The sequence below is a fragment of the Mesoplodon densirostris genome, chromosome 2, assembly GCF_025265405.1.
Source record: "Mesoplodon densirostris isolate mMesDen1 chromosome 2, mMesDen1 primary haplotype, whole genome shotgun sequence".
Lineage (NCBI taxonomy): Eukaryota > Metazoa > Chordata > Mammalia > Artiodactyla > Ziphiidae > Mesoplodon > Mesoplodon densirostris.
Window position 1 is genome coordinate 165,157,275 of NC_082662.1, and position 22,253 is coordinate 165,179,527.

General features: G+C 38.8%; 1 protein-coding gene across 2 annotated transcripts in view; it reads left to right on the forward strand.

The window, feature by feature from the left end:
* Window positions 1–203: 203 nt before the first annotated feature.
* The window catches only part of NME7 (NME/NM23 family member 7), a 263,827-nt gene continuing 241,777 nt past the window's right edge, over window positions 204–22,253 (forward strand). For both annotated transcript variants that reach the window (XM_060091294.1, XM_060091295.1), the window contains exon 1: window positions 204–295. Coding sequence is in view for 1 of the 2 variants with exons in the window: in XM_060091295.1 (XP_059947278.1) it covers window positions 293–295 (3 nt within the window). In the remaining variant the exon portion in view is untranslated. The remainder of the gene's footprint in view (window positions 296–22,253) is intronic.

A 22,253-nucleotide genomic window follows, 5' to 3' on the forward strand; every position in this document is an offset into this window, starting at 1 on the left:
TATTAGTTTGAACTTCCGGGTTATCTGTCGGCCAAACGGAAGTGATGATGCTGGCACGAGGTAGGCGGTGTTCCGTCGCCCCAGGCGACGGAGTGAAAGGGCGGGTCTGCCGATTGGGTGGGCGGAACTGAGTGTACTTTTAGCAAATAGGGACGAAGGGTTGGGCAGGGCGGCCCACGCAAAGTACGGCAGTAGGTGGAGCTCTGTTGCCAGAGTAACTCGGCGTTGGTGTTGGTGTTGTATACTTCCTGTCGCAACCATACCTGTTTCCTTGTGCTGAGCTCCTGAGGTGATGGTGAGTGCCAGGCGAGGCCAGAACGGCTCCGGGGTCTTCTTTACTCAGCGTCCCAGGTCCCTGGTTGTCTGGGCACTGAGAGGCGTCCGCGTCCCATCTGCCTTCACGCCGTTATCTCTTTCTCCCTTTACAGGAGCAGTCCCTGCAATTTCCTCTTTCCCTATTTCTTGTAGCACTCTGAATTCCACTTTGGTACTGCTAAGCCTTGAGAGTAATGTGACAGGAAGTTTAGGGGTAAGACACTGAGTCTAATAGTCTGAGGTGAGCGATTATTTCGAACAAACATTTAAAATGTTTCCATTTTTCATCATTGCATTTTTTTTCAAGCTCCCAGCTTCACCTTAACGCTCTTCATTTAATAGTATGTTGTGGTGTGTGTATAACTTTCTCATTACTGATCCGAACCTCCCTAGTTCCTGAAATCTTTGCTTTCTTGAGTGGCCGAGTACTGTCCCACACCCTAAGGGCCATATAGTGATAGCTGTATTTTGCATTAGCTCTCTTCTAGCCAGTTGATTACCTTCTAGGTCCGTGCTTTTTAACAGGAATGCCCCTCAAGATCACTTCTGGAAAATTCACTTGCTAGAGCCTCACCCCCAGAAATTCTGAATAAATAGGAATGGGGCTCCGTATTTACACTTTAAAAAAGCCTGTGGATTTTAATTCAGTCACGTGTTTGAAAACACCAGAGTTCTAGTTAATTCACTTAATTACCAAATATTTTAAACACTTACAGGTGAGGAACTGGAGGATAGAGAGATGACTATTGTCAGATGAGTATAGCTATGAACTTAACAGAGGCCCACCCGCCACCCCTTCTCCAGTACTACTCAGCAATCCTTTTTTTTTTTTTTTTTTTTTTTTTTGCGGTACGCGGGCCTCTCACTGTTGTGGCCTCTCCCGTTGCAGAGCACGGGCTCCGGACGCGCAGGCTCAGTGGCCATGGCTCACGGGCCCAGCCGCTCCGCGGCGTGTGGGATCCTCCCAGACCGGGGCACGAACCCGCATCCCCTGCATCGGCAGGCGGACTCTCAACCACTGCACCACCAGGGAAGCCCCTCAGCAATCCATTTTATTACTCCAATCTTCTGCCGCCCTTTTCCTTCCGAGCCCTTTCCACACCTTCACTTTACAAACACTGTCCCTTCCCCTCCATTCTAAGCAGATGACAGAGTCTAACAGTCACTTTCTTTAACCTCATGCCCCAACCTATATATTGATCTATATTTTTTACCCATCATTTGGTCCTGTGTTTCTAGTTGATAGAAACAGGTGTTGAAGGGTAATGCTTCCATCTTTGCCCTAAATCTTATTCCCTCCCATTCCTTACAAGACTCTTGCTTCAGGTTATAGTTCTTCTTTCCTGTGCTTTCAGCCTCTTCCTCTCCATTTCCTTCTCCTCGGTGTTCAAGTCATACATCTTAAGAAAATGAAATAAAACAAAAGCCCTTCCCCTTCCTGTGTTTATCCAGTCCTCCCATCAATCTATCAGTAAACTGCTGGAAAGCATAGTGCTTCCATTTGTATCAAATTCTGCTCGGTCACTTGTGTCCTCAACACTGTTGTCTGAATTCCTCTCTAATGGCTTCATGAAGTCGTTCTTGCTTAAATTTCAAACGGCCTTTTAAGTGCTAAATCCAGTAATTTCTTCTCAAAATTTATTTTATTTAGCCTCTCTGACAACTGAAGCTCATGGTTATGCATTCCCTCTTTTTTTTCACTGGCTTTGCCTGTTTTTAAAATGTCATTTTCTGGGACTCACTCCTTAATTAATTTCACTTCTTAGTCTCTACATTTTCCTTGGCTGATTTCATCCACACACAAGAGTTCTACTAATGCCTAAGCATTCACTCTTAAATTTCAGTTTCATCTCAGACCTGTTAAGGCCTAGTTGCTTCCTGGACATCTCTACCTGGTTACCACAAAGGCCCCTCAAACTTGTACTTACCATATTCAGTCGAAATTATTTGCTCATAGATGTGTCACACTTGCTAAACTGTGAACTGTTAGAGGAATGGATCTTTCTTTTGTTCACTGCTATTGCTTATATCATGTTAGGCACTCAGATATTTGTGAAATACTGTTTTTTGGTGCCTGTCATTCAGACTCCCCAACAACCCTAAGAGCAGTGAACTCCTCCTCGCACCCTCTGTCCTGGCTCGAGTTGTGTGCGGTGGCTCTTTGAGAAATTGCGTGGTCAATGAAGGCTCATCGGAGGAAGAGACTTTTGGCTTGAAGTCTAAGTGATAAAGTGCAATGATCTGAGGGAAGGGTTCTAGGCAGCACTAGCAAAAAGATCAAAAGAGCTTCGAGTATTGCAGGCACTGATCTTACGGTTTAATGTGAAAAAAGAATCGCTATTATTGATAGATTATGAGGTGGTGTGCGGGTGACAGCAGTGGGGGGAGTATGGTGGAGTGTGAGATTCCGGTAGAGAGGTAGGTAAAGGGCAGACCACGTGTATGTACTACAGCAGTGTTTTTGAAACTATAGTTGTGACCCATTATTCCATCATGAAGTTAATCTGTGGTATGTAGCCAGCATTAAAAAAGAAGACACATGAAATAGACATTACCATATTGCCTATAATAAGGGTCGCTTTCATGAAACTTTTGTTTTAAATTGTATGTATGTTATGTGTACTGGGTTATGACGCAGAATATATTTCTTACTGTGACGCGTGATCCACAAAGTTCAAGGTAAAATGTACTTTGAGCAAGACACACTTTAAATGGCAAAATAGTTGAAATCTCAAGGCATGCAGATTTCTTCTTCCTCCTTTGACCTAGTGACAATCTTATTGTGTGGCAGGATAAACTCTGAATTTAACGAAAGCCTAAAATTGACTAGAGTTGAATTTTCAAATTTCTTTCTGCATCCAAATCTTTCTCTTACGTCAGTTGCTGTCAGTCCTTTATGAGAAAGAGTAGGCCTTTAGAAAAAGAGAGAAATGGATGTCCTTTCTCCGTGTTCAGTCTGGCCGTGGGCATCTGTACTCTATCAAAGCTGATGGTCTCCATAAGCAGCTGAGGATGGAGTTTGTTCGCTCTGCTGGTGTGGCTTCCTGGTCATTGCAATTAAATTACCTGCATCTGGTTTGTTACAGTTCTAGCTCCTAGCACTAGAATTGGGTTCTGGCTTCAAATTCTAGCATCACCTGTATCTTGTGAAGCAGAGATAGGCAACCGTAGTTAAGGATGTCTCACATGCATGCTGTTTAAGATAAAGAATATAATAGAGTCATCAATTTATTTACTTTTGTGCATACGGAGAATAGAGATAATTCCAAGACTCTTCTGATTAATAAAGAGATATGAATGTTATATATCTTCTAAAATAGAGCATTGATTTGAATACTGTTACCCAAGATGAACTGCTAGTATAAGGCCTTTAAAGATGATCAACTATGTTCCACAAGAATTAGACTAAATAAATGTCTCAAAGTTGGTGTTGTTTTAAAACAGCCTTCAAAGAGCGTTTCATGATTGCTGAATAAAGAACAGGATTTTATTCCATGAATTGTTTTTCAGTTTTCAACTTTATAAAGTTTTTTCTAAATAGGTTTACTGTCTTGCCACATGCTTCTTCCCCATCCAGAATTCCTCTTGTTACTTGAACTGATAACTTGGAGGAACTAAAGTTTGAAAGCTAGGCAGGATTTTATTTACTACAACTGAATCAGAAAGTATAGAGCCTAAAATAAAAACCTGAAACTTAAAACATTTTCCCCTATATATTTTATTACGAATGCAGTCTAGAGCTTGTTATATTCTTCTTTAGCAGTTGTATTTGCAAAACTGCATAGCAACTGGTTAATATAATGCCTCAATTTTCCTCTTTATCTTTTTTTCCTGTCTTTTGTAGCTCTTTATCTTTCTTCCTGTCTTTTTTCTGCCTTTTTGTCCCCCATCTTTTCTTTTTTCCCCTAGCTTTATTGAGGTATAATTGACATATAACACTGTGTAAGTTTAAGATGTACAATGTGTTAATTTGATACACTTATCTATTACAAAATGATTGCCTCCATCTCTTAGATAATTACAGTTTCTTTTTTGTGATGTGAACATTTAAGATCTACTCTCTTCGAACAGATTGGTGGTTGCCAGAGGCAGAGTGGTGGAGGGGGTGGTGAAAAGGATGAAGGTGGTCAAAAGGTATAAACTTCTGGTTATAAAATAAATGTCATGGGAATATAATGGACAGCATGGTGACAATAGTTAATAATGCTCTACTGCATATTTGAAAGTCACTATGTGAGTAGACCTTAACAGTTCTCATAAGAAGAAATTTTGTAACCATATATGGTGATGGGTGTTATTTAGACTTATTGTGGTGGTCATTTTGCAGTATATACTAATACTAAATCATTACGTTGTGCACCTGAAAGTAATATAATGTTATATATGTCAATTGTATATTTTAAAAAAGCCAAAAACAAACAGAAAAAAAAAGAAATCATCTTAGTGGGACCTAGCATTTTGACAAAAAGATTACTATGAATTTGTTATAAAATGTTCCTAAGGACACTTTTGCTATTTTGTGCACTTAACACAATGTAAATGATAAATCTTGTTTGCAAGGGGTAGGAACATAGGACCAGGCGGACCAGGTTGAAGTCTCCAGACTTTGAAAGGGGCTGTTTGTAATGGGAGACTACCTAAATGTCTATCAATAGGGAGATGGCTAAGTAAACCATGATGTGTCCATGCTGGGAATATTATATAGCATTTAAGGAGATTGTTATAGATCTATATGTACCAACTTAGACAGATAAGAATTTTTTTAGTGAATTTAGTTGCAGAATTGGTTGCAGAACATTTGTAGTTTCCAGTGTATGTAAAAAAAGAAAAAAACCCCAGCAAAATACAAACCCACGGGATAGTACTATGTATTCCCTATGGAAATATTAGGCAAATATATAGACAAGCTGGTAACAGTGGTCACCTCTGTGTTTAGGGGAGAGTTTTGGATTTGGAGAGCTGATCAAAGGGAATTTGAGTCTGAACTGCAGTGGTTTTATTTTTTTATCAAGTGAAGTGAATTCGGGTATTACCTGTATAACAAAAAATTGAATTAAAAAATGTTTCCGCTATTGTATCCTGTTTACATTGTACATTGACCAGCCCCTGATTCAGGGACTGGCCATGAATAATGAAATGTAATAAGAGAATGCTATTAAACATGCTAATACCCTTTTGGAGGAAAAAAAATCTATTCTTTTAGCAACTTCAAGTATGTAATACAGCATTGTTAACTATAATAACCATGCTATATACATTAGATCCCCAGAACTTATTCATCTTCTAGCTGGGTGTTTGTATCCTTTGACCAATACCTCCCCATTTCCCCCTTCCCCCAGCTCCTGGTACTCACCATTCCACTCTCTGTTTCTATAAGTCTGGCTTTTTAGAGTCCACGTATTAGTGATATCATACAGTATTTGTCTTTCTCTGTCTGATTTATTTCACTTAGTATAATGCCCTCAAGTTGCATCCATGTTGTCACAAAAGGCAGGAAGGGAAGGATTTTGGATTTCATTCTAAATGCAATAGGATAATGTATCTCATAGATTTTTCCTATTCCATCAAAATATTTTATTTTCCTTGGATCTGGACTTACTTAAATGTTGGCCATATTAGTTTGGTCGTTCAGTGCCTATTTTCATCTGTAACATTTATGATCTTGTAAACTTTGGAAAGAAAGTTTTTTTTTGTCCTGCTTTTATATTTGAAGATTAGAGACTAATTTCTCCCCTTATAATTGCCTTTTCATAATTTAATTGCCCTTTACTGGACCTTTTGTTTCCATAATATCTTCTGTAAGATGCATCAGGCAGAGCCCCCCATTCCAGGTGGGTATGCATCATAGTTCCTACATGGATATTAGGGATATTATGTGTTCTGCTGTGATTTCACCTGATACCTTTCTTAATGGGTCTGTAGCATAAGATTGAAGTCCCTTGTTCTCCAGAAGTATCTCCAACATTTCCTATGATCCTTATATTCATTTTCCTGCAAAAACTATCTAAGCTACTTCGCTTCCAAAAGTTGGTATTTTAAGACTTTCTATTAAGTTGATGTGAGAAATTGTTGCTATTAAAATGTACTGCCCAATTCAAGTTTATTTTCTGATACTAGGCACTTTGTCTAATTAAGTTGCTATTGTTATCTCTCCTGACTCATCCTATGTGCTGTTCATTCTTCATGTTGCTTTATTCTTTAAAATGTATTTCTGTAGACATGCATAATGGCTCCAGGGTTTTCTGACATATGTAAATTTAAATTTCATTCTTTGTTTTCCATAGTTCTGGTACAAGTTAAACATATATATGCTATATGCATTTTATATATTTATGTAATATATAAAATACAGGTAATACATAATGTATCAAAACATATAAAATATATATTTAATTTATATATATAATATTTAACTTTGTTGTAGAAATGTAGTCATTTTTACAGATATGAAAATAGCTAAGTGAAAAAATATAATTGAATGCATCTGTAATATCACTGACTATATACAATCAGTATTAATATTTTAGAATATTATCTCAGTCACACACATATGTGTGTATATATATATATATATATATATATACACACGCACACAGATGTATATATCTCTTTTAAAATGTGATCCTATTGCATACATTGTTTACAAATTTTTTTTCACTTAATATGTCTTATACATTTTTCCAGATCAGTTTTAAGAACTACGTTATATTCCTTCATTTAATCTGGTTTAACCAATCTATTTATTAATTTGGTCTTTTAACGCCATAATAAATGTATTTTTGCAGATACATTTTTACTCACATCATAATTATTTTCTTAGAATAAATTAGAAATAGAATAACTGGGTGAGAGGCCATGTGCATTTTTAAATCTTTTTTTTTTTTTTGCTGTACGCGGGCCTCTCACTGCTGTGGCCTCTCCCGTTGCGGAGCACAGGCTCCGGACACACAGGCCCCGCGGCCATGGCTCGCGGGCCCAGCCGCTCCGCGGCATGTGGGATCCTCCGGGATCGGGGCACGAACCCGTGTCCCCTGAATCGGCAGGCGGACTCTCAACCACTGCGCCACCAGGGAGGCCCTTTAAATCTTTTTGATATGCACTGCCAAATTACCTCCAGAAAGTTTTACCCATTTGTACACTATTAGCAGTGTGCCATGGTGCCTGTTTCTCCTAATCTCTAACCTGATATTTCTATACATTTAATACATACATGTAACAATGGATTCGAACTCTTTCACTTTCTTTACCCAGTATATTGAGAGAGAAAGATTATAAATCACTAATTTTCTATGGATGAAAAATGCTGTTAATACTTATCCAAAATATTTCTCTAATTATTTCACATCTTTCATAAATCGTTACAATTCAAAATTTATTGACTGTATATACTGATGAAGATAGGAGTAACCTTTTCTAAACTATTATTCAAAGACAGATTATCCAGTCCTCTCTTGTCTGTTTTGAAGCAGCAGCTGATTGTAGTACAAAGGAACTGGTGTAGAGCTAGAAATCGAAAATTTTCAATCCTTATTGTAGTGTTGGTTTCAGCACTTATTTACTGTGTGACATGTAATCTTTCTGGGCAATTGTTTTCTCATCCATAAAATCAGAGTGATAATTTCTGTTCCTATTTTGTGAGGATCAAATGAGGTAATGTATGTGAAAATAATTTATAAACTGTAATGTACTATACATATGAAATTTATTATTTTCATATTAACCAAACTACTACCTAATGAGAAGATGGTTGGGGAGAATGGAAGGTGATTAAAATCTAAAACAAGTTTCAGAAATAAATATTTGAGGTTAGTGGTGTCACTGTCCAATTCTGTGGACATATAAAAATTTACTTTTATATCAGTATATTAAATACCATCTTCCTCAATTTCTATTAGAGATTCATTTTCCTAAGGAAACAGTAAAAGGTCAGGGAAAAGGGATGGGATTGGAGATGGCAGGAATAGTTCTTGCGACCAGTTTCAATAACTCTCATGTCCTTTTGGGAGGAGACAGCTAAGCATGTCTGATATGTGTTTAGTAGTATTAGATCTTGAGATCCATGAATTTCTGCCAAGCTTAAGTGGATTAGCTGGGAGCTAAGTTTTATTTGCTTTTATTACTGGTAGTCTTGAAATTTTATTATTCAACAATTTGATTGTGAAAATATAAAGGAGCCCTTTTTAGGCCTCATCTGTTTCTTGCTACAGAGGCTCAGAAATAGGGCTTTGGAAAAATGGAAGATCCCTTCATCTAGTGGCAAGTACAGGTCTCTCATTTACGTTAAACCATCTTGCTCTTTAAGTAGTTTTTTGAATTTTACTATATCTGCCCAAATCTCTGAAAGGTGAATATTTGTATATCTTAGGTATTTGAGTATTTTTCATAATTAAATAATTAACAATTTTATCTCCAAAGGGAGAATGGATCCTATAATAATATGCTCACTTTTCCCCGGAATTTCCATTTAAAATCTAGTAATGGCCTTGAGAATTTATCTTGACTCTCAGTACACACATAGGTCGAGGCACGCATCACTAGAACATTTTTAGAACCAAAATTGAAATACTAAGAAGCTACGTAGAAGTGGGGCAGAGCTTCTTGTACTCATCCTGGGTTCCTACTACATGCCATAAATCTGAGATACAGGGCCTCCCTGGTGGCGCAGTGGTTGAGAGTCCGCCTGCCGATGCAGGGGATACGGGTTCGTGCCCCGGTCTGGGAGGATCCCACGTGCCGCGGAGCGGCTGGGCCCGTGAGCCATGGCCTCTGGGCCTGCGCATCCGGAGCCTGTGCTCTGCAACGGGAGAGGCCACAACAGTGAGAGGCCCGCATACCGCAAAAAAAGAAGAAAAAAAAAAAAATCTGAGATACAAGGATGAATCAGACTAGATCTTTCTTTTAAGGAGCTCACAATCTTGGGGGAAGAGGGAAGGCAGGGAAGAGAGAAACATGATATATTGTAACATTGTACTACTAACTTAGAGAAATTCAATTTCCTCATTTGTAACATGAACATGATAATAATACTAACTCCCTCATAGGAATATTGTTATGATTAAAAGAGATAAAGTGCTTAGCTTAATGCTTTATACATTGTAAGCATCCAATAAATGTTAGCTGTTGCTTCTACTGTTGTTATTGACAGGTGTTAAGATAGAGACCTGGGGCTTCCCTGGTGGTGCAGTGGTTGAGAGTCTGCCTGCCGATGCAGGGGACACGGGTTCATGTCCCGGTCCGGGAGGATCCCACATGCCGCGGAGCGGCTGGGCCCGTGAGCCATGGCCGCTGAGCCTGCGCGTCCGGAGCCTGTGCTCCGCAACAGGAGAGGCCACAACAGTGAGAGGCCTGCGTACGGCAAAAAAAAAAAAAAAAAAAAAGATAGAGACCCCTGCTGAACGTAGGAACAGAGAGGAGAGACTAATCACTATGTAGGAGTGTTAATTAAAAACAAGATTAGTATATGTATAACTGATTCACTTTGTTATAAAGCAGAAACTAACACACCATTGTAAAGCAATTATACTCCAATAAAGATGTAAAAAAAAAGATTAGTTAACTTTACACCTTTTTCTGTGTTATTTTTCATTCACTGAGTTTCACATTTTCTTCAACTTTGAATATATATAAATCCCAAATTAAACTTAGCATGCTAATGTCAACATCGATTCCTTAAATTTACTAGAAGGCATTTGGAAACAGTAGGAAAGTGTCACTGTGGTTCATTGTTGAAGCTTCAGCCTACTTAACAAATGTTTTTTCTTTCTCTTTCTTTTGAACATTTTTGCCTATTGACCCAGATGTCCCTTTGGGTGAGTTGTAAGTGGGCACAAGACACACACATCTGGTGACTATTGGGAAGTACTTGAGGTGTGCTTATTAATATGATTTTAAACAGATTCTTTTTGGTTTAACCTTTTGAGATATACATCTTTAAAAGTGTACATCTTTTTTTCCCCCAGAATTACATGGACTTCAGCCACAGTTACTATTCCATTTGCCTGAAATGCTTCTTCACTTTTTCCGATGCTTACATGACACCTTGTGGGAGAGGCCTTCCTAGTCCACTCAACCTAAAGTAGCACCTCCAGTTACTCTCGTTTCCCTCCCCCTCTTCACTTTCTTTTTACATTTTAACACCTGACAGAAGCATTGAACAGCTGCAGGTTTAATAATGATAGTGCCTGATATTTACATAATATTTTCCATTTTTTTAAGGCATTTAAGATTCTGAACTAATTCATAATGTCCTTTAGAGATAGGAATTGCATGTGAGGAGGAATATCAAAATCAATAGAGAGCAGAGAAGCACAGACATTCAAGGAAGAATAATAATGCTCTGAAAAGGTAGTTGAAAAGAAGGGAAGTTAACTTTCCACTGAATTTCCCTGCTCGTCCCTTTGGTAAAGACCAGGAGTGGAGAACTCTTTTTGATCAAGGGCTGTTTACCACCAGAGAAAATCTAGAATTCTAAGTCTCAAACAGTAGGCTGTTGTATTCTGAGAGGGAACTCTAGATTCATTCATTCATTCAACAATTATTTTTAAGTTCCTATTATATACCAGGCACTGTTCTAGGCACCCAGGATATATAGCGATGACTGACAAAGTCCTACCCTTATGGAGCTAAAATTTCTGGGAGTGGGAAGTCACACAATAAACAAACATGTAATATAGTGTTAATTATTGATAAGTGCTGTGGAAAAGTTAGATTATGGGAGAAGAGATTGAAGAAAGTAGAAGGAGGTGGTATTTATTGGATGGTCAGGGAAACCTCTCTAGATTGCTGACATATGAGCAGAGAGCTGAATGAAGTGACACTGTAGAGAGGCCTAATAACCCTAGCAGTGGAGCAGTCCAGGCAGAGATTCTGAGGTGGGAGCCTGCTTGCTCTGTCCAGGGACCAACAAGAAGGCCAGTAAGATTGGAGCAGAGAGAGTGAGGGAGAGAGTGGCAGAAATGTGCTTGAGAGGTAGCCTGAGGCCAGATCATATAAGCCCTATGTGGTATGAAATCATAAACTCTTCAAGCTGAAGGAGACTCTGGATTTTTGTTAAGACCAGTGTTTCTGAAACTGATGTTGGGACCCATTGGTGGATTATGAACTCTAAATTGTGAATAGCAACTAGCCTTTAAAAACAGTGTAAAATATTAGTACATTGCACATTCTAGGATAAGAATTGTTTCATGGAACTTTTTTTCCATTGTGGAGGGTGTATGTGCGTGTATTGGTTCTGGAAATTGTAGTTCTTATTGTAGGTTCTGGTGAAAAAAAAAGGAAAATGTTTGTGAGCCACCAATCTAGTCTTATCCCTAAATTTTATAGATGAGGAAGCTAGGTTGGGAAGTACTCAGAGGCCCACACGTCTTCTCCCTCAGTGAGATGCTCTTGCTGCCACACTGTGCTCATGTCTAGATGCAGTGTGCATCGCTGTATGTAGATGTGACTGACTCCATACTGCTATAGTTCTAATTTCTTAAATAAGGGAAGGAATGAAAAACTTTATTTACTCAATACCATATCAGTAAGTACCAACTTCAGTTCTGTTTTATGATCCTTTTTTACACTGTTTGCCTTATTTTCCTTTGCTATTCTCTATTTTCTTAAATATCCTTTTATTTCCCTAGGAAAGAAAGCTGTCCAAAGTTTAGAGGGAGAGAGGGAGAGAAAGAAATCCAGGACCAGGAGAGAGGGAGAGGGACAGACATCTAAAATCCAGGAGAGAAGAGAGAGAAACCCCCAAGGCCAGGAGAGAGAAAGAGGTAGCGACGTCTCTGGCCCTGCCTGTCCTTCCTACCGTCTCCACGATCCCCTCTGCCCCGTCCCGAAGGCCTAGTCTCCTGGGAATGCAGTGCTGGTGAAGGGGCTCCATCTGCTTTCAAAGACATGCATTGGGAATTCATCTCTGTCATCTGCCTTCTGGTTCTCAGAGTGAGGACTGAGTAATGTGCCGAGGAGAGTGAGCTCCAGGAGAGCAGGATTTATTTATTGGGTTGGCCAAAAAGTTCATTCGGGTTTTTTGTAAGATGTTATGGAAAAACCTGAACAAACTTTTTGGCCAACCCAATATTATGCTCCTTTGCATTCCCAGGCCTGGCCCATGGAGGCCCACAGTAACAGTGTGCTTAAAAGACCTTCCTAATTAATACACTGACCTGCCATGAAACTGTTCTTATCGGTTACAGCTAAATTGTCACTTATACAAACAATAAATCTGTAATATTAAAGAGAAGATTAGGCTCAAAAGAGACTTAATTTTTGAGAATTGCAAAGGTAAATTAATAAAATTTGATGATATTAATCCAAGGGTTAAAAATAAAAGATTCTTTTACACGCGCGCACACACACACACACATCAGATTACTCCCTTCCCCTTTTTTTAATGTCATGGGGAAGATATTCTTGAAATAGTTCAACTGGATTTAAAAAATTATTGTTTTAAATTGTTTAAAACCCTGCTATGTAATGTGTTAGATGTTAGAAAGCAAGTGAAGAGAATTCAGTGCATGTTATTCTTCTTTCATCAGAGTTGCTGTTTGAACCTGATATTTTCTTCAGTGGCTAAAAAAAATGCTTTAAACTTACTTGGGACTGGTTGAGGGAAGGATCAGAAAAGAACTGAGATTAGGTCCTTTTTTTATTCAAGGGATTAGAGAGAGATGAAATTGTTGACTTGGCATGTGTTGTCTTTTCAATAAAACATTTCTTAAAGCCCTGATGACTGGAAGGGGATCTATTAAAAACTAAGTTGACTTATTAGCTTATAAATTATAATGGTAGACCTACTTTTCTTAATAACTAATATCTATCATTTATTTTATGCCTACTGTAAATTAAGTTCTTTTCATGTAAGGAAACAGTCTCAGGTTTGAAAGACCCAAGGTTATACTGCTGTTGAGTGGGAGGGCCCTGATTTGAACCTGTTTAGCCTGGAAGCTTGGGCTCTTTCTAGTCTACTGCAGTTGAGACCAAGGTGTTTAAATTTTTAAAGTATTTTAGGAGTAAATTTCTTCTTGTTCTTTTCTTTTCTTTTTTTTTTTGTAGCTATAGAGAAAAGTAAAGACTGTTTACTTCCTTTTGAAAAATCAATTTTTAGAGCATATGAGTGACACAAATTTTCTTCAAGAAGTCATAATTCTTATTTTGATACTCAATTAGGGCCTCTGAAAAATTATCATGATTTAATATATAATTTCAGGGCTCCAACTGAGGGGTAGTGTTTGTCACATGGCTGTGTGGCCTGGATATGTTGAAGTCCACACTGAACATTAGGTGGCACTCCTTTATCACTGGATGCATTCTTTCGGGAGCGATATCCTTTATGGATATTATTAGTTGCTCACTGATTTTAATTATATCAATGTGGCATACGCATACCATTCATCTAGAAAGAACACAGTATCACAGATTATTTCTCATGACGATACACACTTTTCCTTTTCATAAATTAGGAAACGGAAGCCTAGGTGATGAAAAGGATGGCCTCCTTTGGGATTAAACTTGAAAATGGTTTTTAAGAATCTGTTACTCCATCAAAATATCCTTTATCTTATTTAAAAAAAAACCCCAAAACGGTAAACTACTAAATTAAAATAACCCAGGAGTCACATGAAATAATGTAGGCAAAAACTTTTCCTAAAGATAGGGAAGATTACCCTAATATGTAGCTCTTCTGTGAGACTGTCTGATGATCAGTACTTCTAACATGTGCTGATATAGTCAAGGCTTTTGCCACTTTTACGGAAGTACGTTCATGCTTACAGCCCCTTGAATCTGCATCTCAGAAATACTCAGACTCATTCCTTTTCGCATGAGGATAAAGCTAACAGAATCTGTAGCCAACTGTAGTTAATGCTGAATAGTAATAATTGAAGTGTATGAACAGCTACATGTATATTTAATATCCACAGCATTCAGTATTTGAATTAGGAAAAATGGAACCAGTTTGATTTGCAAAGAGCTACCCTCCTCTGTCTCTGCAATCAGGCCCCTACATGCTGCTGTGCATGTTGCACTGCACATGCACGACTATGAGTGAATTGCAGATATGCTTATTTATTACATATTTTTCTAATAGATGACAAAGTGTTGTGAGGAAAGCACAACTTTTTCTGATTTGCACAGAAGTACCAGGTCTGCTAAGGAATAGGCTTCTTAAATTTCGACTCAGTGACACTGGCACTCAGTGCCATTGACATTTTCCCTAGAGGGAAAAAAGTAGGAGAGGGAGCACAGGAGAGAGAAGGTGATATAAAAATAACATTCTAGGGGCTTCCCTGGTGGTGCAGTGGCTGAGAGTCCGCCTGCCGATGAAGGGGACACGGGTTCGTGCCCCGGTCTGGGAAGATCCCACATGCCACAGAGCGGCTAAGGCCGTGAGCTATGGCCGCTGAGCCTGTGTGTCTGGAGCCTGTGCTCTGCAACGGGAGAGGCCACAACAGTGAGAGGCCCGCGTACTGCAAAAAAAAAAAAAAAAAAGATACAGTAATCAAGAGAGTGTGGTACTGGTGTAAGGCTAGACATGGGGATCAGTGGAACAGGATTGAAAGTCCAGAAATAAACCTTTTATGGTAAGTTGATTTTCAACAAAAATGCCAATGCAATTCAATGAAGAAACAGTAGTCTTTTCCACAAATGGTGCTGGGACAATTGGATATCCATATGCAAAAAGATAAGACTCTGAAACGTAATTCAAAGTGGATTATAGACCAAAATGTACGAGCTAAAACTATAAAGCTCTTAGAAGAAAATATAGGAATAAATATACGTGACCTCGGGTTAGGCAAAGCCCTTTTGGATATGACAACATAAGCACAAGTAACCGAAGGTGACCCCCACCCCCCACTGCCCCCAATGGAAATGATCTGGAACTGGCAATGTGAGGCAGGAAGTGCCTGTATTCCAAAGTATCATTCCGGGTCCTAGCAGGATATAGATATAGTATACTCAATTGGGATAATTGAAAAGTTTACTAAACAGACAAATTATAGAGGTGTGGGGAGAAGTAAGAGAAACTAACAAGGGATGGCTCAGTATGAGGGGAGGGGCTAGCAACAGCAGGGAGCCAATACTACCTATAGACCTGTCCCCAGGGCAGAAGGAGAGAGCTAGCAGAGTAGCTGTAATGGACAGGTGGACTGACAGGAGCTGTGGCCTTTTGTAGAGAGGAGCAAGTGACCAATGTGATCTGGCAGGGAGAAAGGAGAATAAATATCTTGACTTCACTTTTCTTCCTTTGATCTTTAGCCACTGCCTCCTACTGGCTGGACCCATGTGAAAGTCCAAGGACAAGGGAATCCTTTGATGACGCTCATGCTGGTTGGCTGGCCAAACTCAGAGCAGGTTAAAGAAGAGCATAGTGAAGGTCTAGAGGGACACATGGTAAATGGCTATAGCTCGTTCACTTCCAGGCCCAGTGGCACAGTGGCTATGGGATAAAGGCATAACAAGATTAGCCTTGGTTTACTTGTGACCTTAGCAACAGCCCTTTGGATCAAGAAACTTACAGATACCACTTATATTCTAATTTTCTGTGTTATCAAATGACTTCTAGCCCAATAATGGAGTCAGTTTTCTAATTGAATATTAGGTGAATAGTGTGTAATGGCTTTAATAGTCTCTTGCCATTATAGTTAGACCCAGTATTTCTTTTTTGGTTCAGATCCATTTCTCTTTTCGAATATTGTGGTTCAGATAATTGTTGACAAGTGGTCCCTGATGGATAACTCTTGTCCTGGAGTCACTTACTCTTCCATCAAGTGTATTTTTTTTTTTTTTTTTTGCGATATGCGGGCCTCTCACTGTTGTGGCCTCTCCCGTTGCAGAGCACAGGCTCCGGACGCACAGGCTCAATGGCCATGGCTCATGGGCCCAGCTGCTCCGCGGCATGTGGGATCTTCCCGGACCGGGGCATGAACCCGTGTCCCCTGCATCGGCAGGCAGACTCTCAACCACTGCACCACCAGGGAAGCCCCATCAAGTGTATTTTTTAAGATGCTAGTCAGAGAAGCCATACTTATTCAAAAAAGTAAGAAAAAATGTCTTCCTTCTGAATTTTTCTGGAAATAGAAATAGACATAAAAACAAATGGGTGTAGGGTTTTGTTTTTTATCTGCAGGAGTGGATTTTTGCCATTTTATTAAAATCTTGTGCTGAACACATTTATTTACTCCTTTCTATCTTTATTTTGGTAGTATATATTTGACTTTTTCACTGGGGTGCCAGAACCAGGAAAATCACTTTGGAGCTTAAAAAGAAATAAATGATGTAGTCTCTATCCTCCAGAAGCTCAGAATTTGGTTATAGAGAGAATTTGTGTTGCACAAACCTGCCAGGTGACGACCCAGCGTTCTACTATGGAAACATCAGTCTGCCCATCAGGAAACAAGGGTCTTTGTTAAACTCTGCTACTTAGCAAGTCACAAAACTCTTGCCAAGTCACTTAATTTATTTGAACTTCTGTTTCCTCATCATTAATGTTCCTTTGATCTCCGAAATTCAGTGAAAATTAGATTCCAAGTATACAGAAATATCAGTTGGCTAGGGTTGATCTGGAAAGACTTTTAACAATAATTGTGTTTTCTTTCAGCCTTGCTTTTCAGAGAGAAGATTTCCCCTGGTAGGCAGTATGTGGCATTGTTTTTTTTTTTTTTTTTTTTTTTTTTTTTGTGGTACGCGAGCCTCTCACTGTTGTGGCCTCTCCCGTTGCAGAGCACAGGTTCTGGACGCGCAGGCTCAGCGGCCATGGCTCACGGGCCCAGCTGCTCCACGGCATGTGGGATCTTCCCGGACCGGGGCACGAACCTGTGTCCCCTGCATCGGCAGGCGGACTCTCAACCACTGCGCCACCAGGGAAGCCCAGGCATTGTTTTTTTACATGGCATTTAACGTGACGTTATTGTAAATTTTTACAGTAGTGATCTGCAGAAGTCTGAGAGGAAGAATTTTCAAGGATCTATAGGGCCCAAGCTGAAAAAGTTTCAAAAAGTTCTTCTCTGAAACTGGATATATGCCTTTTTTTTTTTTTTTTTTTTTTTGGCGTTACTTGGGCCTTACCACTGCTGTGGCCTCTCCCGTTGCGGAGCACAGGCTCCGGACGCACAGGCTCACCAGCCCAGCCGCTCGCTCCACGGCACGTGGGACCCTCCCAGACTGGGGCACGAACCCGCGTCCCCTGCATCGGCAGGCAGACTCCCAACCACTGCGCCACCAGGGAAGCCGGATATATGCCTTTTAAAATGATTCTTATTTGATCAGTTTCCTGATTTACACTTATACTATGGAAATGGTCCTTTTCTGGCATTTTTTACTCTGTAATAAAATTAAGCAGGCATTAAATGGAAGGTGCATTCCTAAGCATCATAGTTGGGGAAACACATGAGTTTGTGTTCTGTTTACTGCAGCACTGACTTTTTTTTTTTCTGTTAAAGACAAACAATAATGCATTCTACTTCTGAGATATTATCTCAAATGACTTTTTAAAAAGAAAACGTTGGAAATATGTAGAATCCTCACGTTGAACATTATCTTTTTCACAAGGGGAGAAGATATTTGGCCTTAAACTGACTTTTTTTAAAAGATAAAAAAGATTACAACATTTTTACTTAATTCTTAAAGAATTTACATGGAAAAGGAAAATTAACTAAATTTAATAATTCGCCTAACTTTTCCTCCTAATGTAATTTGCTTGTCTGACTTTATTAATGAGAAATGCTAAGCTAGAGTTAGCAAATCAGAATCTCTACATGAGACCCTTTTCACTTGAGCTCACCTTCTGTTTGCCTTTCAAGGTGGATTTATGAGGAAGCAATAGCCTTCTGAGAACAATCTGGACAGGTTTGAAAATGGTTTTGGCCACACTAAAGTTAAGGTTAATGTTTGACGCAATTCAGTGTAAGAGAATCCTTGATCCTTGAAGGAAGCCCTGGAGGAAGACTGGTAAAGATTTAGTACAAAACAAGTTATTGCCTAAAGTCTAGTCTGTGGTAATGGGAAACTGCAAACCTTTTGGTTGTAGTCTTTTTGTTTCTGTTGTACTTCTCACTGTGGCATCTAAGTAAAGCCATAGGAATTGCTATGTTTATTTGCCTACTAGTCAGGTAATAAATATTTAATGATCCACTGAGTTCTCAGAATGTTTGAGACAGTGAAGTTTGTTCTTTGGAGCCGCTTTTCACAAACCCTCACTGGAAGCAGCTGGCTTGATGTGGCAGGTTCTCATATACTGTTGATTTCTATTATAATGTCATTCAGGGTGGATGGAGGTACATGGAGACTTAGATTAAACTTTAGAAGCCTGTTGAATGGTAAACTTTACCATCTGTATAGTTTACTCCAGAATGCCCTTGAAGTCACACAGAAGCAGATATTTGGCTTAAAATAGATGGTGACCAGTTACTGACTCTTAAATATGCAATTTCTGAAAATCAGATTTCTGGTTTGTTTAAGACTGTTCTCCATGTTGTATTCTATAACTCCACTTCAGTGTGATTTAAGCAAGGGAGCACTTTAAACAAAAGTGTTTCATTGCCTATTGTGACATAGTTTTTTCTGAACTATAGTATTGCAGAGTGCAACATACATTTTTCAGTGCATTGTTAGTATTACAAGTCTGACAAGTATGGCCTGATTTTTAGGCCATTGTTGTTGTGCTGCTTTTTAAGATGTGATTTGTTTCAATAAGCAGTTAAAATGAAAGAGTTTAGTTTGGGTTCTGGAGACGTAGAAAACAGAGCAGTGTATGTAGGCTGCGTGGTCCTATTTCCCTTAGATCCCCTTTCCACCACTCTGAGGAGAGTGGTTAGGAGCATGGGATCTGGAATCAAACTGCCTGGGTTCACTTGTTTCTAAGCTGGGTAGTCTTGAGTGTGTTTTTAAACCTACCTGAGTTATCTGTTATCTGTAAAGTACAGGTAATAATCTGGCTCTCTCATACTGTTATTCAGATAAAATACCTAAGTGTTTAGAACTAGGTGCTTAACACATAGCAGGTACCTAATAGAAAGTGCTAGCTCTTGACTATCACTATTATTGTTCTTAGAGTATTAACTTATCATGATTTGTTTATATATTTGGCTTTTACGTTACTGACTTCCTTACAGACCTCCTTAAAACCAGGGATTGGGGCTTCACTGGTGGCACAGTGGTTGAGAGTCCGCCTGCCGATGCAGGGAACATGGGTTCATGCCCCGGTTCGGGAAGATCCCACATGCCACGGAGCGGCTGGTCCCGTGAGCTATGGCTGCTGGGTCTGTGCGTCTGGAGCCTGTGCTCTGCAGCGGGAGGAGCCACAGCAGTGAGAGGCCCATGTACCGCAAAAAAAAAAACCAAAAAAAACCCCAGGGATTATTTCTTAGAAATCATTGAATCTACCATCAGAGCTTGGCACAAGAGAAGCAGTTAATAAATATTTTTGGAATGAATAAGTGACTGCATGAATGGAGTATCTGATCATATGTGGTCTGTTTTTTCGCTCAATTTTTTTTATTGTGATAAATACACATAACATAAAATTTACCATTGTAACCATTTTTAGATGTACAATTCAGTGGTATTAAATACATTCATAATGTTGTACAACCATCACCACCATCCATCTCCATAATTCTTGTCATCTTGTAACACTGAAACTCTATAACCAATAAACTATGACTCCCCATTTCCCTCTCCCCCAGCCCTGGCAACCACCATCCTGCTTTCTGTCTCTGTCGTTTTGATTACTCTGAGTACCTTGTGTAAATGGAATCAGGCAGTATTTATCTTTTTTGTGACCGGCTTATTTTACTCAGTATAATGTCTTCAAATTTCATCCATGTTGTGGCATATGTCAGAAGTTCCTTCCTTTTTAAAGCCGAATAATATTCCATTGTAAGTGTATACCACATTTTGTTTATCCATTCATCCATTAATGGACACTGGATTGCTTCCACATTTTAGCTATTGTGAATAATGCTGCTATGAACATGGGTATATAAATATCTCTTTGAGACCCTGCTTTTAATTCTTTTGGGTATATAAGTGGTCTGTTTTTAAAGAAAAAAGATAAAACTGTTGGCATTGAATTCTTGTAGGAAACAAAGGTAGACAGGAAAGAGAATATATATATAAATATATATATATATATCTATCTAGGCTGTTTTGATCTCACATTCTTACTAGAAAAAAAATAGAACATCTCTCCCTCCCTCATAAATGAGTGCTCAGTTATAATTTATACACTACTGTATTAATACATTACATACATTATAAATAATTCACAATAATAGAAACCTTAATAGGTTAAGAGTTAAAAAATAGAAATGTTGAGTTATTTTTCCCCCAGTAGGATCTTAGAGAATATTTGGTGTAGAATATTTGGTGTAGAAACTTAGACACTCTTGGTATAGAAAAAGGTATTTTTATCAGACTTCGATTTACGTCCTGGTTCTGGCACTTAATAAATGTGGTTACTTAACCACTCTGTGCCCCAGTTTCCTATTCTGGAAAATGGGTGCAATCATAACAACCTCCTAGGGTTGTTGTAAGGACTAAGTGCAATAATATAGGCAAATAACTATGGTGCATGCATGCTACATAGTAAGGGCTCAGTAAATGTTAGCAGCTCTAATAATAATACTGATAATAAATCAGAGTTATGTTATTGCTATGTTGATGATGATAATGATGATGTTTTTTGGAAGATATTTTTCCTCTGGGAATTTTTCATGAAATTGCTAGATTTAATCTATTCTAATGCATTTTTGGGGGGACTCAAGTCATCAGTTCTTTTCTCTTGCTCAAATTCTGGTCTCATAACTCCAAATGATTACTGTAATAATTAGAATCTCTGCCTTCACTTCAAAAATCTATTGGCCTAAATGTAATCTTATCATTTTTACCTTGATAAGATTCCTGCATTCTCCCATTCACTTTGGCTTGAAACTTTGAAAAATCTTTGATCAATCTCTATCTCTTATTCCCATATCTCTTCCCTTTCTGTCACTGACTTATTACTACTTACTTAAATCTGTCTCTTGTATCCATCACTTATCTTCATTCTTCCTGTAACCATTTTTAGTCCTGAATTAAGACATCTGATTTGTCTCCTAATTGGTCTCCCTGATTTAGAGTCTTTATATTCTCATCTATCCATCCATACATCCAGCCATTATATTGGAAAACATTTATTGAGCACCTACTTTTGCTAGATACTGTCAATAAGCCTCTTCCCTCAAGAGCACATATCCCTACTAAGATGAATTTAAACATTAACCTCATGATTGTATTTCTCTACTCAGACTGTTCACTAGCTCAATGATTCACTATTTTCATTTTGTTTTTAAAATGTAGACATATCACTTGTTGAACCTTTTATGTCCTTGTACCTCTGCATCCTCCCAGCTTTGTGCCCTTGTGGCTTTTGTCATGATGATCATATAGACTGCTCTTCTTCAAACGCCTCTAGTTTTGTGTCACACAACCTATCTCTGAATTATTTTTGTATTGTTTTCTTGCTGGTCTTTTTTTTTTTTTCTTTTTAAAGTTTTTTTTGATGTCGGCCATTTTTAAAGTCTTTATTGAATTCGTTACAATATTGTTTCTGTTTTATGTTTTGGATTTTTTGGCCGCGAGGCATTTGGGATCTTAGCTCCCCGACCAGGGATTGAACCCACACCCTCTGCATTAGAAGGCAAAGTCTTAACTACTGGACCACCAGGGAAGTCCTTCTTGCTTTTTTTTCATGTGTACTGGTTTTTATTTGCAATTTAGAATGATTGCAGAGCACCTGATGATGGGGATTGTTATTATGACCTCTGTATATCCCCCTTTCTCCCACCCAGGACCTAGGGCCAAGTCTAGAAGGGTACTTATTCTATCCCCCTATCAATTCAGTCTGTACAGAGTGTGCTAGAGATCATTCTATGTGAGAGGAACCTACACTGTCAACATATTTTATAGGCCTC